The sequence below is a fragment of the Poromitra crassiceps genome (genome assembly GCF_964638095.1).
Source record: "Poromitra crassiceps genome assembly, chromosome: 10".
NCBI classification, from domain to species: Eukaryota; Metazoa; Chordata; class Actinopteri; order Beryciformes; family Melamphaidae; genus Poromitra; species Poromitra crassiceps.
In genome coordinates this window covers 25,632,562-25,649,959 of record NC_139631.1, presented here as the reverse complement: position 1 = coordinate 25,649,959, position 17,398 = coordinate 25,632,562, and the positions used below count along the sequence as shown (strand labels likewise).

Genomic DNA, 17,398 nt, shown 5'->3' with positions numbered 1-17,398 from the left:
CACACACACACACACACATTAACACACACACACACACACACACACACACACACCAACCAGCCCGTGTTTTCCCTGCAGATCCCAGGGCCTTTCTGTGAATGAGTGTTTGTGGAGCAGAAAGATGTCATTTGCTCGGTGGCACAGGAAGCGTACGGTCCCGTTGGACTGCTGTAGTCAGTCATGGTTTGTCTCTGTCTGTTTGTCGATCTCTGTCCTAGATACACACACACACACACACACACACACACACACACACACACACACACAGGTAGTGATTTAGACACACTGGGGCCTCTTCGCTGTCAACGCGGTAAAGAAAGTTCATTCTGTTGAGCACTTTATTTCCCAGCGGGTCCTGAACTGGCGACTGTGAGGAGTCGAGCGCCATGTTGCTAACTATTAGAGGCTAGGCTGCACATTTCTCCAGGCTGTTTAATTTGTTACCAAATCCTTCCTCTTACGCCGCTTCTCCTGTCTCTCTGTCTCTCTCTGTCTCTGTCTCTCTCGGTCTGTCTCTCTGTCTCTCTGTCTCTGTCTCTCTCTCTGTCTCTGTCTCTCTCGGTCTGTCTGTCTGTCTCTCGGTCTGTCTGTCTCTCTCTTTCTCTCTACTCTTTCTCCATTTTGGGGAGGTTGCCAGGATTTAGTCTGAAACTCACTCCAAGAATCTCCCTGCTCTTTCCTCACCATGCTCCGGGAGGAGGGCGTGAGACCCCTTTTGTGGAAAAGCGTGTGTGTATGTGTGTTTTACACAGAAGAGGGACACGAGAAAATAATATTATAATAATAATAATGTCATATTGAGAGGAAACAGGTGACCTGTCAATCACGACCAAAACATAGTCTTTTCTATCATCTAAATGGGTGAGTTATATAAAAATTCACCCCCGTACAGTTGTTATGAAAGGTGAAATTAGCTACAGTATATAGACCAAAACATGGGGGTGAATGGGGAGCGACTCCCTTTTGGATTCGACCTCAAGTGGCCATTTGATGAACTACAGCTTTCAGTATGACTTCCGTGGCTTTCTCCTCCCGAGCTTGCCGCCTGGTTCCAATTCAGTGTTTACATGTGTTTTTCAGTATGTACAAAATTTGATGATCATATGAACTTGTTTTTAATATCGGTTATCGGTATTTGCCAAAATGTCCATACCATTCAGTGTTTCTCCTAGGTCTGCTGCCTTGGGGGTCCATATCATTCAGTGTTTCTCCTAGGTCTGCTGCCTTGGGCGTTGGGGGGGGGGTCGCGGTATCGCAATATTCCCCAAATATCACAATTTAAAATAAATTGTTTTACCCCCTTCAGGGTGGGCGGGTTGTCCCGTTGAGGCAATGGTAGGGGAAGCACTGATTCATATACTTATTTGTGATTTGTTGCCGAAGGCTCCTTGCAGGCTGCTTGCTGTATGGCCAACACCATTTTTTCTTCCTAATGTACACACACACACACACACACACACACACACAGAGTACGCTTTTCCCTCTGCTGTCTTCTTTTTCTTTTATAACTGCTGCATTAAGTGAGACAACAGGGAAGTGGCTTGTGTAAAAGGGAGGGGCAGAGGCCAAGGAACATCTTTCCATTTCACTATCCTGCATCTCCCGTGAGCTTCACATTATTTATATAGTTTTGTATTTTCTTCATAGACTGCACGATAATTTACTGTGCCAAATTCGTAAGTGATGAAAACATACCCTTTTCCATCCCATAACAAAGCAGGGTTTCAAGGGTAGCTGCTCTCTTTGTTACTGTAGCTGCTGTGCTGATTTCGAGGACAACCAGCTTGGTCACAGGCCAGAGATGATTTTCATTGTTTGGCTATGATCATTCTCTGTGTCTGCGCTCCAGCCCTGAACTCAAATCTTCATATACCCCCAGAGTTCAATGTTTTCTCGTCTTCCCCCCAAAATGTAATTAATCAACATCAACTCAAACTAAGGAATTTAATGTGTGAAAATGTACTCTATAGAAAATATAGGAACTTTTATTTATTTACTTACTTCAATGACCGCATGGAGTCAAGAATGAGTGTTGTAAGTTAAGAATGGGTGTGTTGGGTGTTGTCAGGGCTGTTTGAACTCTGCTGGAGTGGAAACCAGTGAAAACCAAGTGGAAATGAAGACATTGAACAGCAGTGAACTGTTTTGCAAAGTGTCCAAGGTTTAACAAGTCTGTCATTGAGAGATGGTTTTAGAGTGTTGCTTTTTCAATAGCGGCAGCTGTAAAGGCCACCTCTAGCTCACCTCTAAGTTGTAACATGTTCTAAGGAAAGCAAAGTATTTGGAGCAGTACAAGGACAGTGCACCCGATGAAAGCCAGCCTGCTATTTCGTTTTCAACTAGAGACTGTAAAGGGAGTGTGAAATTTCAAGTTCCCTAACAATGTCAAATTCACAGCCTTCATAATAGAACCAGTAGAATTCCTTAGATGATCGGAAGTTATCGTCCCTGTGATAGAAGCATTACGGCCGGCCACCAGCCGTCTAGCTATTAGCGTCTAGCTATTAGCTAAATAATTATATTTACAACCAGAATGAACCGCGATGTGACCGAAAAAGTGTAATTTACAGAGCACGTGCAGCATGCCCCGCAGGCTCTCGTTCTAGCCTGTTTGAGTGTTTGAGGAGTGTACTCGGTGCGACAAATCTTCTGTGGGGATCCGAATGAACCAAAAAGTATTTGTGGGTAGAAAACATATTTTAAGCTGGAAATGAGGACCGTGGTGTAAAAAACTGAAATTCTCCTTTAACTTGAATAATATTTAATATGATTTAAGGTCTCATGACAGGAAGAGATTCAACAAGCAACAATGGTACATGGATACATTTCTTTGAAGAGGAAGAGATTGATACAGTCTTTTGTATATGACGCACAGACAGCTGACATGATCATAGATTAGTAAGCTGTGGTACACAGATGACTTGTGGGATGAACAGTCAGTTGCATTGCTGATACAGGAGGACAACAGTAGAGGTCATGATAGATTATTAGGATTTCTGTGAGGTCGTGTGAGATTAAATGGTGTGCGTGTGTGTGTGTGGGGGGGGGGGGGTTCAAAGTGTGTGAATGTTTAGGAGAGATGTGCTTATGAAAGTATATATTATGTGTGTACTGTATGTATTTAAGTGAATGAATAACTACAAACTTTAAGGGGGAAAATACTGAGAGCTACATTGTTCCATTGTGAGACACTGATGTACTATTTGATGTCCCTTCTAAGTTAAGATAGTGTTACTATAGTGTGTGAGTCTGATTTAGATGTGCAAACAGATTGTTGACTGTAAAAACAAAAAACTCCAAGGTACTCTCCTTTAAAAAAGTATTAGTATAAAAAGTATAGACTGTATTCTATTAGATTGTAACTATAATGGACACATGTAATAGGACATTTTTCTCTAAAGCTGTGTTCACACCGAGATATTTATTTTTCGCTCTGTCGCTTGATTCAACCCTTTGGAATCGCTCTGTCGCTCTGTTTAAATCGCTCATCAACAGGCACACAAATTGACGGACATGTGGGGGCTATAACGTTACGCAATGTCATGCTGTTTGTCCACTACGAGCCCCTGTCGTTGTTTACAAGCTAAGCCTATCAGCGTGCTCCTAATGCGAGCTGCATACCGGTAGTACAGACTTCACCTCATGTCAGCTGTCAGCCTGTCAATGCGGTTTGTTGCCACACAATAAACCAGCGGTTTGTTCCAAGCCAGTGTGATCCTTGACTCGCTCTCACACGGCAGCCAATCAGCGTTGAACAGCGAGCGACTGATGCCAGCGTATTTTCGCTCGAGTTGGGATATTTCATCTGGGGCGACGAGCGTATTTTCTCCCTATCACTCTGTCTCTGCCGCTCGGACGCCCAGCGATTTTTCTCCCGGGCGAATATACGCTCAATCGCTCGTTTGCATGGACTTTGTATGTAAACTCGATGCCAGCGAAAAACTTTAATAGGTCGGTGTGAACGCAGCTTAAAGGTCCCAATTCGTGCAGCTGTAACCTCTTAAAAACGTGTGTCTCTGGTCCATAAAACATGATTCTGGATTAATCTGTCGAAAATATAGCAACCCCGTTTGTTGTGACGGATTTCTCACTTCCTCATCTGGTCGCTTCCCAAGAATGGCCTGTTTCTATAATATATTCAGAACTAACAGTTCCCATTGGCCGCTGAGGGAGAGCCCGCCCCAGGCTCCCAGCGGCCAATCAGATTAGCGTCTGTGGACCAGCACGCTAGGTTGCGAGTTATCGTTAACTTAACGGTACTACGCTAAAGAGGACATCTCAAAATGCCTAGACTTACCGAATGCACCTCTGCAGTTGCTGGATCACGTACAGTTGGCGTCGCTCCAGCTAGAAGTGTTAATTTTGTGGCTATAGACTAAATGGTGCAGGTAGCTTGTGTGAGAGGGACCCGCGCAGTATGCAGGAGGAAGCTAGTGACGTCGATATTCTCTCCAGATTCCTCTCTGGGCAAACGACGCGTTTGGGGGTGTGGCTTGGAGGAGACTGCAGGGGGACGCTGGATAGGGACAAATCCAACTGTGGCAGTTCTGAGCGTGTGACCACTCATTACAGGGAGGGCTGACAGCAGTATATATGCATTTACAAGTAAAAACAGCTTTTGCATGGAATGGGACCTTTAACAGTTACACGGTCAGTAGTTCATTAGTGAGGCCATTCTCTTCGGTTTCAGGTCCGGCTTAGGTCGGTGTCCACGTCGCGTTCTGCCAAGCCCTCAAACGCCCACTTCCTGCTTCCTGCTGGAAATGACCCCTGAGTGCTAGGTTGGCCCACCCTCAAGTCAGGCCTCAGCCAATCATCCGCTCAAACACATGATGACACATGCCAATATCTATTCCCTCAAAATGGCGCCCATGACAGTTAAACTAACCAATGACTGACGCCTAACCTCTGACTTATCTGCCCCGTAGAGGTCTTTGCACACACAGTCAGTTTTTTTTCCTGTCTGCATTTTTTTAATCGGTCATCCGAAAACACAGATGGGTCAAACAGCTCGCAAAAGGCTATTGACCGATGCCAAAAATGCAGGAAATCAAACCTGTTAAAACCTGTTGAAAACTTTAAGGACAGACTAAACAACATGTATGCCCTCACTCCCAGGACAAAATAGTCGTCCTCTCCCTCGTCTCCACCTCCGCCGGTAGCTCGAGGGGTACGCCTGCCTGCTCTGGAGATGAAGGGGGGAGTAGTCCTCCACAACTGAATGGAGGCTAACGTTAGCGAGGGTAGCATCCAACTCATCGCTGTCAGACTCCATATTGGTTTGATCTGACGCTAGTGACGCACCCACTTTTCTCCAAACGTTTTGTCCCGCCTCTCTAACGGCCTGTTGTCCAATCAAATTCCTCCCAGTCTCTGGTCCCGCCTACAATCAACTTTTCACTTGGAAATACGTCGCAATAAGGAAGTTAAATACTCTGGAAATGCCATTTCAGCTCGACTTTAAGTAACTAAATAATGCCAATAACAAGCACATACATACGGAGTACAGTATGCCTTAGAGGTAACTCTTTTCCTGCTTGTAGATGATGAGTTGATGCATCACATGATATTAGAGCTACCAGCTGATGCAAATGATGATTGAAGAAACAAGTTAATGTGAGCCTCCACGCTGTTTATTTGGGATGCAAATGGCCCCCTGCTGATCAGCATCCCATCAGTCAGCATATGTGATGCCCTGTCTCACCAGTGGTGGTGTGGTGGCTGGTGCCCTGTCTCACCAGTGGTGGTGTGGTGCCCTGTGTCACCAGTGGTGGTGTGGTGCCCTGTGTCACGTGTGGTGGTGTGGTGCCCTGTATCACCAGTGGTGGTGTGGTGCCCTGTCTCACCAGTGGTGGTGTGTGGTGGCTGGTGCCCTGTGTCACCAGTGGTGGTGTGGTGGCTGGTGCCCTGTCTCACCAGTGGTGGCTGGTGCCCTGTGTCACCAGTGGTGGTGTGGTGGCTGGTGCCCTGTGTCACCAGTGGTGGTGTGGTGGTGTGGTGCCCTGTGTCACCAGTGGTGGTGTGGTGGTGTGGTGCCCTGTGTCACCAGTGGTGGTGTGGTGGCTGGTGCCCTGTCTCACCAGTGGTGGCTGGTGACCTGTCAGTGGTGGCTGGTGCCCTGTGTCACCAGTGGTGGTGTGGTGGCTGGTGCCCTGTGTCACCAGTGGTGGTGTGGTGCCCTGTCTCACCAGTGGTGGTGTGTGGTGGCTGGTGCCCTGTGTCACCAGTGGTGGTGTGGTGCCCTGTCTCACCAGTGGTGGTGTGTGGTGGCTGGTGCCCTGTGCGCAGTGGTGGCTGGTGCCCTGTCTCACCAATGGTGGTGTGGTGGTGGCTGGTGCCCTGTGTCACCAGTGGTGGGGTGTGGTGGCTGGTGCCCTGTCTCACCAGTGGTGGTGTGGTGGCTGGTGCCCTGTCTCACCAGTGGTGGTGTGGTGGCTGGTGCCCTGTCTCACCAGTGGTGGTGTGGTGGCTGGTGCCCTGTCTCACCAGTGGTGGTTGGTGCCCTGTGTCACCAGTGGTGGTGTGGTGGCTGGTGCCCTGTCTCCAGTGATGGCTGGTGCCCTGTCTCACCAGTGGTGGCTGGTGCCCTGTGTCACCAGTGGTGGTGTGGTGGCTGGTGCCCTGTGTCACCAGTGGTGGTGTGGTGGCTGGTGCCCTGTCTCACCAGTGGTGGTGTGGTGGCCTGTGTCACCAGTGGTGGTGTGGTGGCTGGTGCCCTGTGTCACCAGTGGTGGTGTGTGGTGGCTGGTGCCCTGTGTCACCAGTGGTGGTGTGGTGGCCTGTGTCACCAGTGGTGGTGTGGTGGCTGGTGCCCTGTGTCACCAGTGGTGGTGTATGGTGGCTGGTGCCCTGTGTCACCAATGGTGGTGTGTGGTGGCTGGTCCCCTGTCTCACCAGTAGTGGTGTGTGGTGGCTGGGGGATTAAGCCAGCAGTCGGTGTCCATGCCCTCACATCCCACCTTGTCCCCCCTTGCCTCCTCCAAAAAGCTTCTGATCCGTCTGTAATCTACGCCTGGCCAGCCTGTGTTTGGGTGCGGAGCACAGACACAACCTGTTAAGCCACATGCAGCTCGCCTATGACTGAGAGGCCGGAGGCTTTCACGCACTAAGCTGAACCAAACGGAACTCAAAGCCGGCTTTCAATAGAAAATGGAACAGAACACTCAATAGATCAAGGCATAAAGCGCCTGTTGCCTTAATATTGTCTGGTTGTATTTCTCTAATATGTATAAAGAAAAGCCCATTTTAGATTTCCATGGTAGCAACTGCCACATCAGCTGTAGCAGCCTCCATGGGGCTTCCCGTCCGTGTTGCCCCACTACTCTGAATACATGTATCCAAAGGGAAAGCAGAGTGTCCAGAGACTGCTGGTGAAGAAGAGAGAGGGGGGGGCGGGGGGCTTTTAGCGTGTTCACATGTCTGGCTAGTCTTTTGTTTCCCAGCATCTGATGCCTCTCTGCTCGCTGCTTTGGTGCTCGGCTTGGTTGGCGGTGTTGTTTTTGCTGCGGTTTTTAGTCGCTAGCTAGCAGCTCCCTGTGGATGTGTGATGCCATGCCCCTGGCTGCAGTTCACACACTCGCTCTCTCTGCTGCCTCTCTTTTTCAGGCAGCGAGGGGAAGCGCGCGAGAGAGAGAGGGAGAGGATGTTTACCATGCTGTGGAGCTGCCTGCTTCCCAGCTTGTCTGCCTCAGCCCCAGCACCAGACCAGAGAGAGAGAGAGAGATAGAGACATAGGGGGTGGGGGCATGGCATCTCTCCCTCCCTCTTTCTCTTTTGCTCTGATTTTCCCCTCCTCCACTCTCGCTTTTATATTTCTTGTCTTCGCCTGCCCTCTAAAGGCCAAAGGGCTCTGCGTGTCTGTGTGTGTGTGAGAGAGAGAGAGACTGTGTGTGTGTGTGTGTGTGTGTGTGTGTGTCATCTGGCTGGTGGTTGAGGCAGTGGCTTTTGCACGGCGTGTGAGTTCCCTCCCAGCGCTGTAGCTTCACAGCTCAAGTCTTAGTGGGACATTCTCACATGCATGCACGCGCATGAACACACATGTACACGCACACACACACACACACACACACACACACACACACACACACACACACACACACACAGTATAATTACCCTGTGCTCTCATGTAATCCCCCAGGTGTTGTATTTATCTGCACAGCAGCATATCTGACACCCAGCGCCAATACCTGGACTCACTTCAGTTGCTCTCCCTGACACCGGAGCCAGCACCAGAACCATGCTACTCCCCAGCCACTAGTTTCCATAATAGTGAATGTGTCTGCGTTTCTGTCTGTCTACAGTATATTCATCCATGTCTGTGTCTGTAGCTTACTGTACATGTGCACACACAGACAATTTGCTTAAAGACCACAAAAGTAAAAAAAAAAAAAAGGTTTTTGTTGTTGTTCCTACAGTGTGATGTTTGAGCTTCACTGTGCAGGCTGACACTAGAAGCCAATTTTAGGGGGTGGGCCTAAAAGCATGATTTGTGACATCACAAATAGTCTGGAAGGCAATTCTGGTCCAATATTCAATTTACAAAAGTTGTGACGCTTGTGTCCAGCAGCACACCTTTTGAGAGGAAACATATTTGCATATTCATAGAGAGACATTTTTAATGAGGGTGAATGAGTAGATGTCAAGGATTTTAACAAGATAATTAAACTTTTTTGTGGGGGGGAAATAAGACAGAAATTATTATTCAAAGTAGAGGATTTTATATACATCTTAAAACATGACTTTATGGCTTCTTTAAATAGTACACAGCTGTTTTTATGTGTGAAAATATGTATTTTAGCGCCTGTGTTTATGACCTGTACTGTATGTTTGTAGTGACGTATAGTGGATTGCATGGTAGGACAGTGAATGAGTAAGTGTATATTTTATTCCATGGCCCATAATGGTTTAAAAAAACTCCCCTGGTAGTATTGTCCAGTAGGAGGTAGTATTGTCCAGTAGGAGGGAGCTTGATGTGTCAACAGGTAGTATTGTCCAGTAGGAGGGAGCTAGATGTGGTAGTATTGTCCAGTAGGAGGGAGCTAGATGTGGTAGTATTGTCCAGTAGGAGGGAGCTAGATGTGGTAGTATTGTCCAGTAGGAGGGAGCTAGATGTGGTAGTATTGTCCAGTAGGAGGGAGCTAGATGTGGTAGTATTGTCCAGTAGGAGGGAGCTAGATGTGGTAGTATTGTCCAGTAGGAGGGAGCTAGATGTGGTAGTATTGTCCAGTAGGAGGGAGCTAGATGTGTCAACAGGTAGTATTGTCCAGTAGGAGGGAGCTAGATGTGTCAACAGGTAGTATTGTCCAGTAGGAGGGAGCTAGATGTGTCAACAGACCGGGAGCGAAACGCAGAGAAAAGAAGAGATCAGTAAAAGAGACAGGCAGGAAGGCTTGGTGGAAATAGCAGAGAGAGTGAGGCAGGTAAATATGCAGATGTGACAAATGGTAGACTTCCAGACACGCAGGCTTTCAGGCAAGCCGATAAGATGGATCCAGAGCCCCGCTGCAGGGGGCCCTCTCCTCCTGCAGGGGGCCCTCTCCTCGTGCGGGGGGCCCTCTCCTCCTGCAGGGGCCCTCTCCTCCTGCAGGGGGCCCTCTCCTCCTGCAGGGGGCCCTCTCCTCCCCACACCAGAGTCGGCCCCTTGTTGGAGCCTGTCTGTCAGCCCGGCTGACACGGCGATGGCAGGGAGCGCAGCAGAACTCTATCCCTAACCTCGCAGTTCTTTCTCCTCGTTCTCTCTGTCTCAATCTCTCTCTCTCTCGCTGATGACTCACATCCTGCGTGCTTGTGGGGTTGGGACGTGTGAGCGAAGGAAAGCTAACCAAGCGACAGTGGTAGGTTGAATCGAACTGAAAGCACTGGAGCATAATTGTAAAGTGATTTTATTTAACGTGGGATTGCAGTTTGCGTTCAGCTTTGTCGTCATTCCAACTTGTGCACGGTGGAAGAAAACTTTTTCTTGGGAGTCCCTGCTTGTTACTGTAATTTACAATTGAGGAAAGAGCACCGGGTGTTTATACAACAGTGCCACAAGACAATATAGCGCAACAATGCAATGGTAATTGGGAATCCCAGTATCGCAGTATTATCAATTGTACTGTAGTATAAGTGTAGTGTTTAAATCTCTCCCTTTTTGCTAGATTCTTATACATTATTTATTTTTCAATAACCTATTACAGTATTAGTGTTTGCAGCTGCAACGAGCCGATTCTCCCAGGGAGGAAGAAACCATTTCAGTTTCATCTTAAGTGACTGACGCATTCATGTATTGCAGGAGTGTAAGTGGCTGGTACAAAGCGAGTGATAAATATATATGTGATTATATACTTACAGTATATGGCTGTTTTCTCTTGAGTTTGCTGCACCTTGGCCAGCCTTTTGGATGTGCGAGTACATGTCCTTGTATTCTGCCCTGCATCAAGCAAATAATAATCTTCTCTCTAGTCTCTCTACCATGTACTACTGAAGGGCAGTTCATGTCCCTGTACTGTGCCAGCTGAAGAAAAGCCCAAGCAATCATTTTTGACCAAAGCAGAGCAGTGTTCCTTTTTCTTCTGCTGGTTGAAAACACTCTGCAGTGTCCAGGCTTAAAGACCCCATGCAGAACTCTGCCCAAGGCTGCTCCTCTCAATGGAAGCAGCAGAACAGCACACACTGTGAGCAGAAACAGCCTTGGACTAGCACCCCCTACAGACATGATGTTGACACACACGGACACATGAGCACAGCACGTGTCTGTATGTGGTGTGAATAGAGGTGGTTAAAAAAACACAAACAAATAGAAAACATTGAGGTGGCCGTGACAAACTCCCCGGTGTGTTGGCTTCACATGTTACAGCCACTCTCACTGGATGGAGCTAGTCTCACATGTTACAGCCACTCTCACTGGATGGACCTAGTCTCACATGTTACAGCCACTCTCACTGGATGGACCTAGTCTCACATGTTACAGCCACTCTCACTGGATGGACCTAGTCTCACATGTTACAGCCACTCTCACTGGATGGAGCTAGTCTCACATGTTACAGCCACTCTCACTGGATGGACCTAGTCTCACATGTTACAGCCACTCTCACTGGATGGACCTAGTCTCACATGTTACAGCCACACTCACTGGATGGACCTAGTCTCACATGTTACAGCCACTCTCACTGGATGGACCTAGTCTCACATGTTACAGCCACTCTCACTGGATGGACCTAGTCTCACATGTTACAGCCACTCTCACTGGATGGACCTAGTCTCACATGTTACAGCCACTCTCACTGGATGGACCTAGTCTCACATGTTACAGCCACTCTCACTGGATGGACCTAGTCTCACATGTTACAGCCACTCTCACTGGATGGACCTAGTCTCACATGTTACAGCCACTCTCACTGGATGGAGCTAGTCTCACATGTTACAGCCACTCTCACTGGATGGACCTAGTCTCACATGTTACAGCCACTCTCACTGGATGGACCTAGTCTCACATGTTACAGCCACACTCACTGGATGGACCTAGTCTCACATGTTACAGCCACTCTCACTGGATGGACCTAGTCTCACATGTTACAGCCACTCTCACTGGATGGACCTAGTCTCACATGTTACAGCCACTCTCACTGGATGGAGCTAGTCTCACATGTTACAGCCACTCTCACTGGATGGACCTAGTCTCACATGTTACAGCCACTCTCACTGGATGGACCTAGTCTCACATGTTACAGCCACTCTCACTGGATGGACCTAGTCTCACATGTTACAGCCACTCTCACTGGATGGACCTAGTCTCACATGTTACAGCCACTCTCACTGGATGGAGCTAGTCTCACATGTTACAGCCACTCTCACTGGATGGACCTAGTCTCACATGTTACAGCCACTCTCACTGGATGGACCTAGTCTCACATGTTACAGCCACTCTCACTGGATGGACCTAGTCTCACATGTTACAGCCACTCTCACTGGATGGAGCTAGTCTCACATGTTACAGCCACTCTCACTGGATGGACCTAGTCTCACATGTTACAGCCACTCTCACTGGATGGACCTAGTCTCACATGTTACAGCCACTCTCACTGGATGGACCTAGTCTCACATGTTACAGCCACTCTCACTGGATGGACCTAGTCTCACATGTTACAGCCACTCTCACTGGATGGAGCTAGTCTCACATGTTACAGCCACTCTCACTGGATGGACCTAGTCTCACATGTTACAGCCACTCTCACTGGATGGACCTAGTCTCACATGTTACAGCCACTCTCACTGGATGGACCTAGTCTCACATGTTACAGCCACTCTCACTGGATGGACCTAGTCTCACATGTTACAGCCACTCTCACTGGATGGACCTAGTCTCACATGTTACAGCCACTCTCACTGGATGGAGCTAGTCTCACATGTTACAGCCACTCTCACTGGATGGACCTAGTCTCACATGTTACAGCCACTCTCACTGGATGGACCTAGTCTCACATGTTACAGCCACACTCACTGGATGGACCTAGTCTCACATGTTACAGCCACTCTCACTGGATGGACCTAGTCTCACATGTTACAGCCACTCTCACTGGATGGACCTAGTCTCACATGTTACAGCCACTCTCACTGGATGGACCTAGTCTCACATGTTACAGCCACTCTCACTGGATGGACCTAGTCTCACATGTTACAGCCACTCTCACTGGATGGAGCTAGTCTCACATGTTACAGCCACTCTCACTGGATGGACTTAGTCTGGGGCCAAACGCTTGGCATCTGCTCATCTGGTAAAAAAGCGGAAATGGCCGTTGCAGATCCAGCAGATACAAAAATGGTCTGTGCGCCAAAAACGGACATCATAGAGGCCATTAAATGGCATTCAATTTACACACGTCTTTTCTGTGATCAGATTGCAATCGGATAGTGCTTGACTACATTAACCTGATTTAATTTACACCTGGTATGTGTCTCCAGTGTCCCCATTGAGATCCGATTGCAATCGGTTTAGGGAAGCCCCATAGAGGAGAGCGGCAGATAAACAGCGGTAACTGCTGTTGCATGTGGATTGAGAGGACACATTGCATTTACACTTGTGTTCAATGTGCGTCCCTGACCACCTGCGGAGGTGGTTTGAGCGATCAGATCGCAATCCATCCTCAATGTGTCTTGGGGGCATTTACACCTGTACTTTCAAGTGGTCAAGCACTATCCGATGGCAATCTGATCACAGAAAACGCATGTTTATTGCCAGGTGTACATGGCCTCAGTAAACAATGTGATGTGAGTTATCTAGCTTTGTAACTAATACACAAATATAAAATGGATCTCAGACCGGAAATCCAATTTCACAGTAACACATACCAGGCTCTGCTCCTTTGAGAGAGAGCCTGTGGTGACGCGAGTTTAGATGGGTGGGCCTAATAGCAAGGACACCTTGTTATGGAGTGCCTGCCTGGTACTTATGAACTGCTGTGAACAAACTCACTCTTCTTTTGCACATGCTAGTGTCTCCCTCTCTCTTTCCCTCTCTTCCTCATCCTCTCTCTCTCTCTCTCCCTCTCCTGTGCCTTTCTCTAGTGGCCACGTTGATCAAATCTGCGCTCTTACGTCCTTGACTGCTGCCCCCGCTGCCTGACCCCTGCATTTGAAATTTCCTCGCTTATGTAAAAGTTTATGTAGATTAACGCCACAATTTATGCAGATTGAGTTTTTGCCACTCAAGCTTGAAGCACTAAAAGGTAGATGAGCGCTGACCTTCGCCGCTACCTGCTACGTGAGCTCTCACCATTTATCTCATACTGTAACTACTCCACACAACGCTAGTTAGCTGGCAGCCACAGACAATTCACTATTTATGAGCTTCTATTTTCAAGTTTTGAACGAACATGTATTATTATCATTATTTTACAATGGCTTTTCTACCATTTGTTTTTTTTAGCTCTTTTGCCATAATTACATCGGGAGGCTTAAGCTTAATTTATACTTATTAGAAAGTGTCGCTCAGCACATGGTCGCAGATGAAAAATAAAGTGTCGCTCATGTTGCTGCATCTATGCTTCTCTCCTCGGCTCAACGGTCACGTGACGCTATAGACAGAGGGAGGCAGAGAACTAGTGCAGACAGCCAAGAGAGGGAATGCTGTCAGTGAACCCACGTCGGAGGCAAGATGTAACTGCAGCCGCATATAACGACACACAACCACACAACTCACCTCCTCTCTCTCTCTGGGAAGTTGGTCACGGTGTTCTTTGTGATTTTCACGAAGTCATACATCAAGGACATGCTGATCAAAATAGCGAGGACACGTTCATTCATTTAATTTCAGCGAAAACCAAAACAAGGGAGTCAAGCGCGTGCCCGTCTATATAGCCAATCACACTTGCGCGACATTATGTGACGTAGTCAGCGACACTAGAAATTTCACTAGGTAGCAGATACCTCTCGCCGACACTTGAAAGTGTCGACTCTAAGTCCTCATTTCTGTCGGCGACTGTTTCAAAAGTATCGACAGACAAAGCATAAATTGGGCTTTAGTATGTGTGGCTAATTTCATGCTGCCCAAAAAAATTCACCCAATTCGGCAGTAGTTGCTGAAAGGTGGAATGCCTGTTGATGGCAGCACACACACACCTACACACATGACTGTCCTTCCTCGAAAGCTCCATGCTTCCTCCAGCCTCAACGTGTGCTATCAAGCAGCCTTTCCCCCGACTGAGTCACGCTAAAACGCCTCCGCTCACACGTGGCCACGACATCGCCGAGGTTGAGCAGTCAAGTGGCATCCAGAGCAGTTTGTCACAGAAATGGGTCCATCTGAAAGCAAACAAAGGGCTCACACACTTGACTCGACCCGCTCCAAATAGGCCAAGTGTGGACGGGCCCCTCTGACACACTGGAAAATGGCTTCCAGTCTGAACAGAGACAGAGAGGGAGGGAGAGGAGACGGTAAATGCCATCGTTATAACTCGCCTCGCTTTGTGAGGGGAAGAAATAACAGCAGCAACTGCCATGTTGTTCAGTTGGAATGAGGAGTTGAAAAGGGTCAACTCAAGGTTATTGGAGATGTGTGTGCTGATGAACGTGCAGATATACTGTACATGTATGTATCTGCTGTGCCGCTGTAGCAGTGTAAACATTGCTGTGCTTCATCCTCGTAGTCAAATCATATCGTCTTCATTGAAATGGGCTGGCAACTCTCAACATATTTGTAGCCAAGTGCTACAATATTTGTGGCAACTTTGCTGTGTCTCTCTTCCTACCTCTCTCCCTCCCCCACCTCCTCCCTTTCCCTGCTCTCTCCTCCCCCACGTTCCCCTCCCCCTTTCTCCCCTTCTCTGTCTCTCTTATCATATGATTATTCAATCATGTTGTTATTATTATTACTGACAACACTGCTAACACTGCCTGAGGAAGACCTGCGTGGTTGAAACGCGTTGCGTTTTGTCTGCCCGTAGTATATCGAAGATATATTCCGTTTTGTAACTGCTTGTACACAGATATATTACTTCTTATTAAATATTGCCTTAAAACTCCAAGTAGCTCCCCCCTTTTTTCACTTTGTTATTATTATTACTGTAATTGTTATTGTTGTGTCAGCTAGATTTAGCTAGACATATTCTCTGTGAAGTCCTCTGAGACATCCTTGTGAATTAGGGCTATACAAATAAACTTGACTTGACATGAAAAAAAAGAAGACATGTTAGCTGTATAAAAAGTCTAGTTTTAACAGCACAATGTCATCTCGTGTGTTGTGAGTTTGGCATGTGGCGCTCTCCCCGGTAGGCCTGTGTGAGAGTGGAGAAGATAGTGATGAGCTGCCTCACACCATGACATCGGAAAGCGAACGAGGACGCAGCCTCCATGAGGTCACTCACCCTCTGTCCCTTTTACATAGACGTGATGTGACCCGCCAGTCACACATTTAAAACAAGGTGTCAACTGGAGTTAGTGCTGAAGCTACTGAAGCCCATGAGGAAACAGCTGTTCACTTTAACTCCCCGCTTCACTGTGTGCGTGGGAGAGAGAGCGTGTGTGTGTGTGTGTGTGTGTGTGTGTGTGTGTACACTATTTATATTTGTTGCCGTGTCCGGCCACTGACCCGTGCAGTGTCTCTTCCGCCTTATTTGATAATGATGCTGCCTGGCTTGGCTGCATGTCAGCGTGGTGTCATGTGACACTGTCAGCATGGTGTGTGACTGTGTGTCATGAGATCATCACGATGTTTGAGCTGGCTGTGTGCATTAGACTCATTAACCTCCTAATCTCAGGACAATCTGCCCGTTTAAAATCGAATATTTGAAATCTGATTGATACCTAAAGTATTACTGTGCTGCTGTTTGCACAAAAAAGAAAAGAAAAATACTGTGCAAAATACTTATATACCATTATAATATTGAAAGTTGCCCTAATTTCTTAGCAAGTGCTTTCAGATGCTGTCATTTGCAACACGTGTGCAGCATCCCTCTCAAGCATTCGGTTAAATTAAATCTGTGAGGCAAAATGGCGCGAGTGAAGGTAGTGACGATGGATGAAATACTAATAGGTCAAAGGGCATTTATGTTTGCGTATTCAGGGTTTCTGTATGTAATATGTGCATAAGGTCATGTAATGTAATCCTGTGCATCTCTGCCCCCTCCAGGCTCAGTCCTCCTCCGGCAAACCGACAGAAGCGGGCAGACGCCGCTGGATCTGGTCTTGATGGCAGCCCAGAGGGAGGAGCTCCTACGCAGCGCGCAGGCAGGCGACTCCACCCTGGACGCGTCGGAGGTGAGGGACCTGCCGCTCCTGGAGGCAGGCTCCTCCCTGCTCAACCACGTCATCTTCTCCTACCGCATGGAGATGGGCCTGCTCGACTGCACACAGCTCAGCGACAAGCTCTGGGTCCTGAGCTGGAAGCTGGCCCGGGCTGTGGACCGCCACTCCCTCCAGAGGGTGACCTCCGGCTGGGCGGACCAGCGGGCGGTGAGGCTGGCGGAGGATGCGGAGGTGTTGCTGGGCCTGGGGAGAGGGAGTGAGCTGCAGCAGGTGTCCCAGGCGGTGAGGGAGTGCCAGGGAGAAAACACGCGCTACCTGATGGGCATACTGGAGGATCTGAAGGCTCGCGGAGCGGCGCTACTTTTTGCCGACATGCCGACTAATGGCCTCCTGTCAGCAAGAGTGTGAGAGTCGCCGACAGAAAGACAGAAAGAGTGACGTTTTCAGTCAACTCATTTTTTTTCAATATTTTATTCCGTTTTTTTAGAACACAAAAGAGCAAAATCGAATAAACTCAGATCGAAAGAAAGAAAAAAATATTCTCTTCTGAGGCGTGATAAAGGATGGACTGGGGTGGGGTGGGGGAGGGCTAAACAGTACACATTAGTTGCATAAGGGGGTGGGGAGGGTGGATGGAGGAGGGCTTAGGGTAGGGTCAGGGGAATAAGGTCCAGTA

General features: G+C 48.1%; 1 protein-coding gene across 1 annotated transcript in view; it reads left to right on the top strand.

Moving 5' to 3' along the window:
- The window catches only part of slf1 (SMC5-SMC6 complex localization factor 1), a gene marked incomplete at its 5' end in the record, with an annotated part of 52,753 nt that extends 35,563 nt beyond the window's left edge, over positions 1-17,190 (top strand). The window contains one exon of the mRNA XM_083645360.1: positions 16,607-17,190. Coding sequence (XP_083501486.1) covers positions 16,607-17,130 — 524 coding nt within the window. The 3' untranslated portion in view covers positions 17,131-17,190. The remainder of the gene's footprint in view (positions 1-16,606) is intronic.
- Between the last annotated feature and the right edge of the window lie 208 nt (positions 17,191-17,398).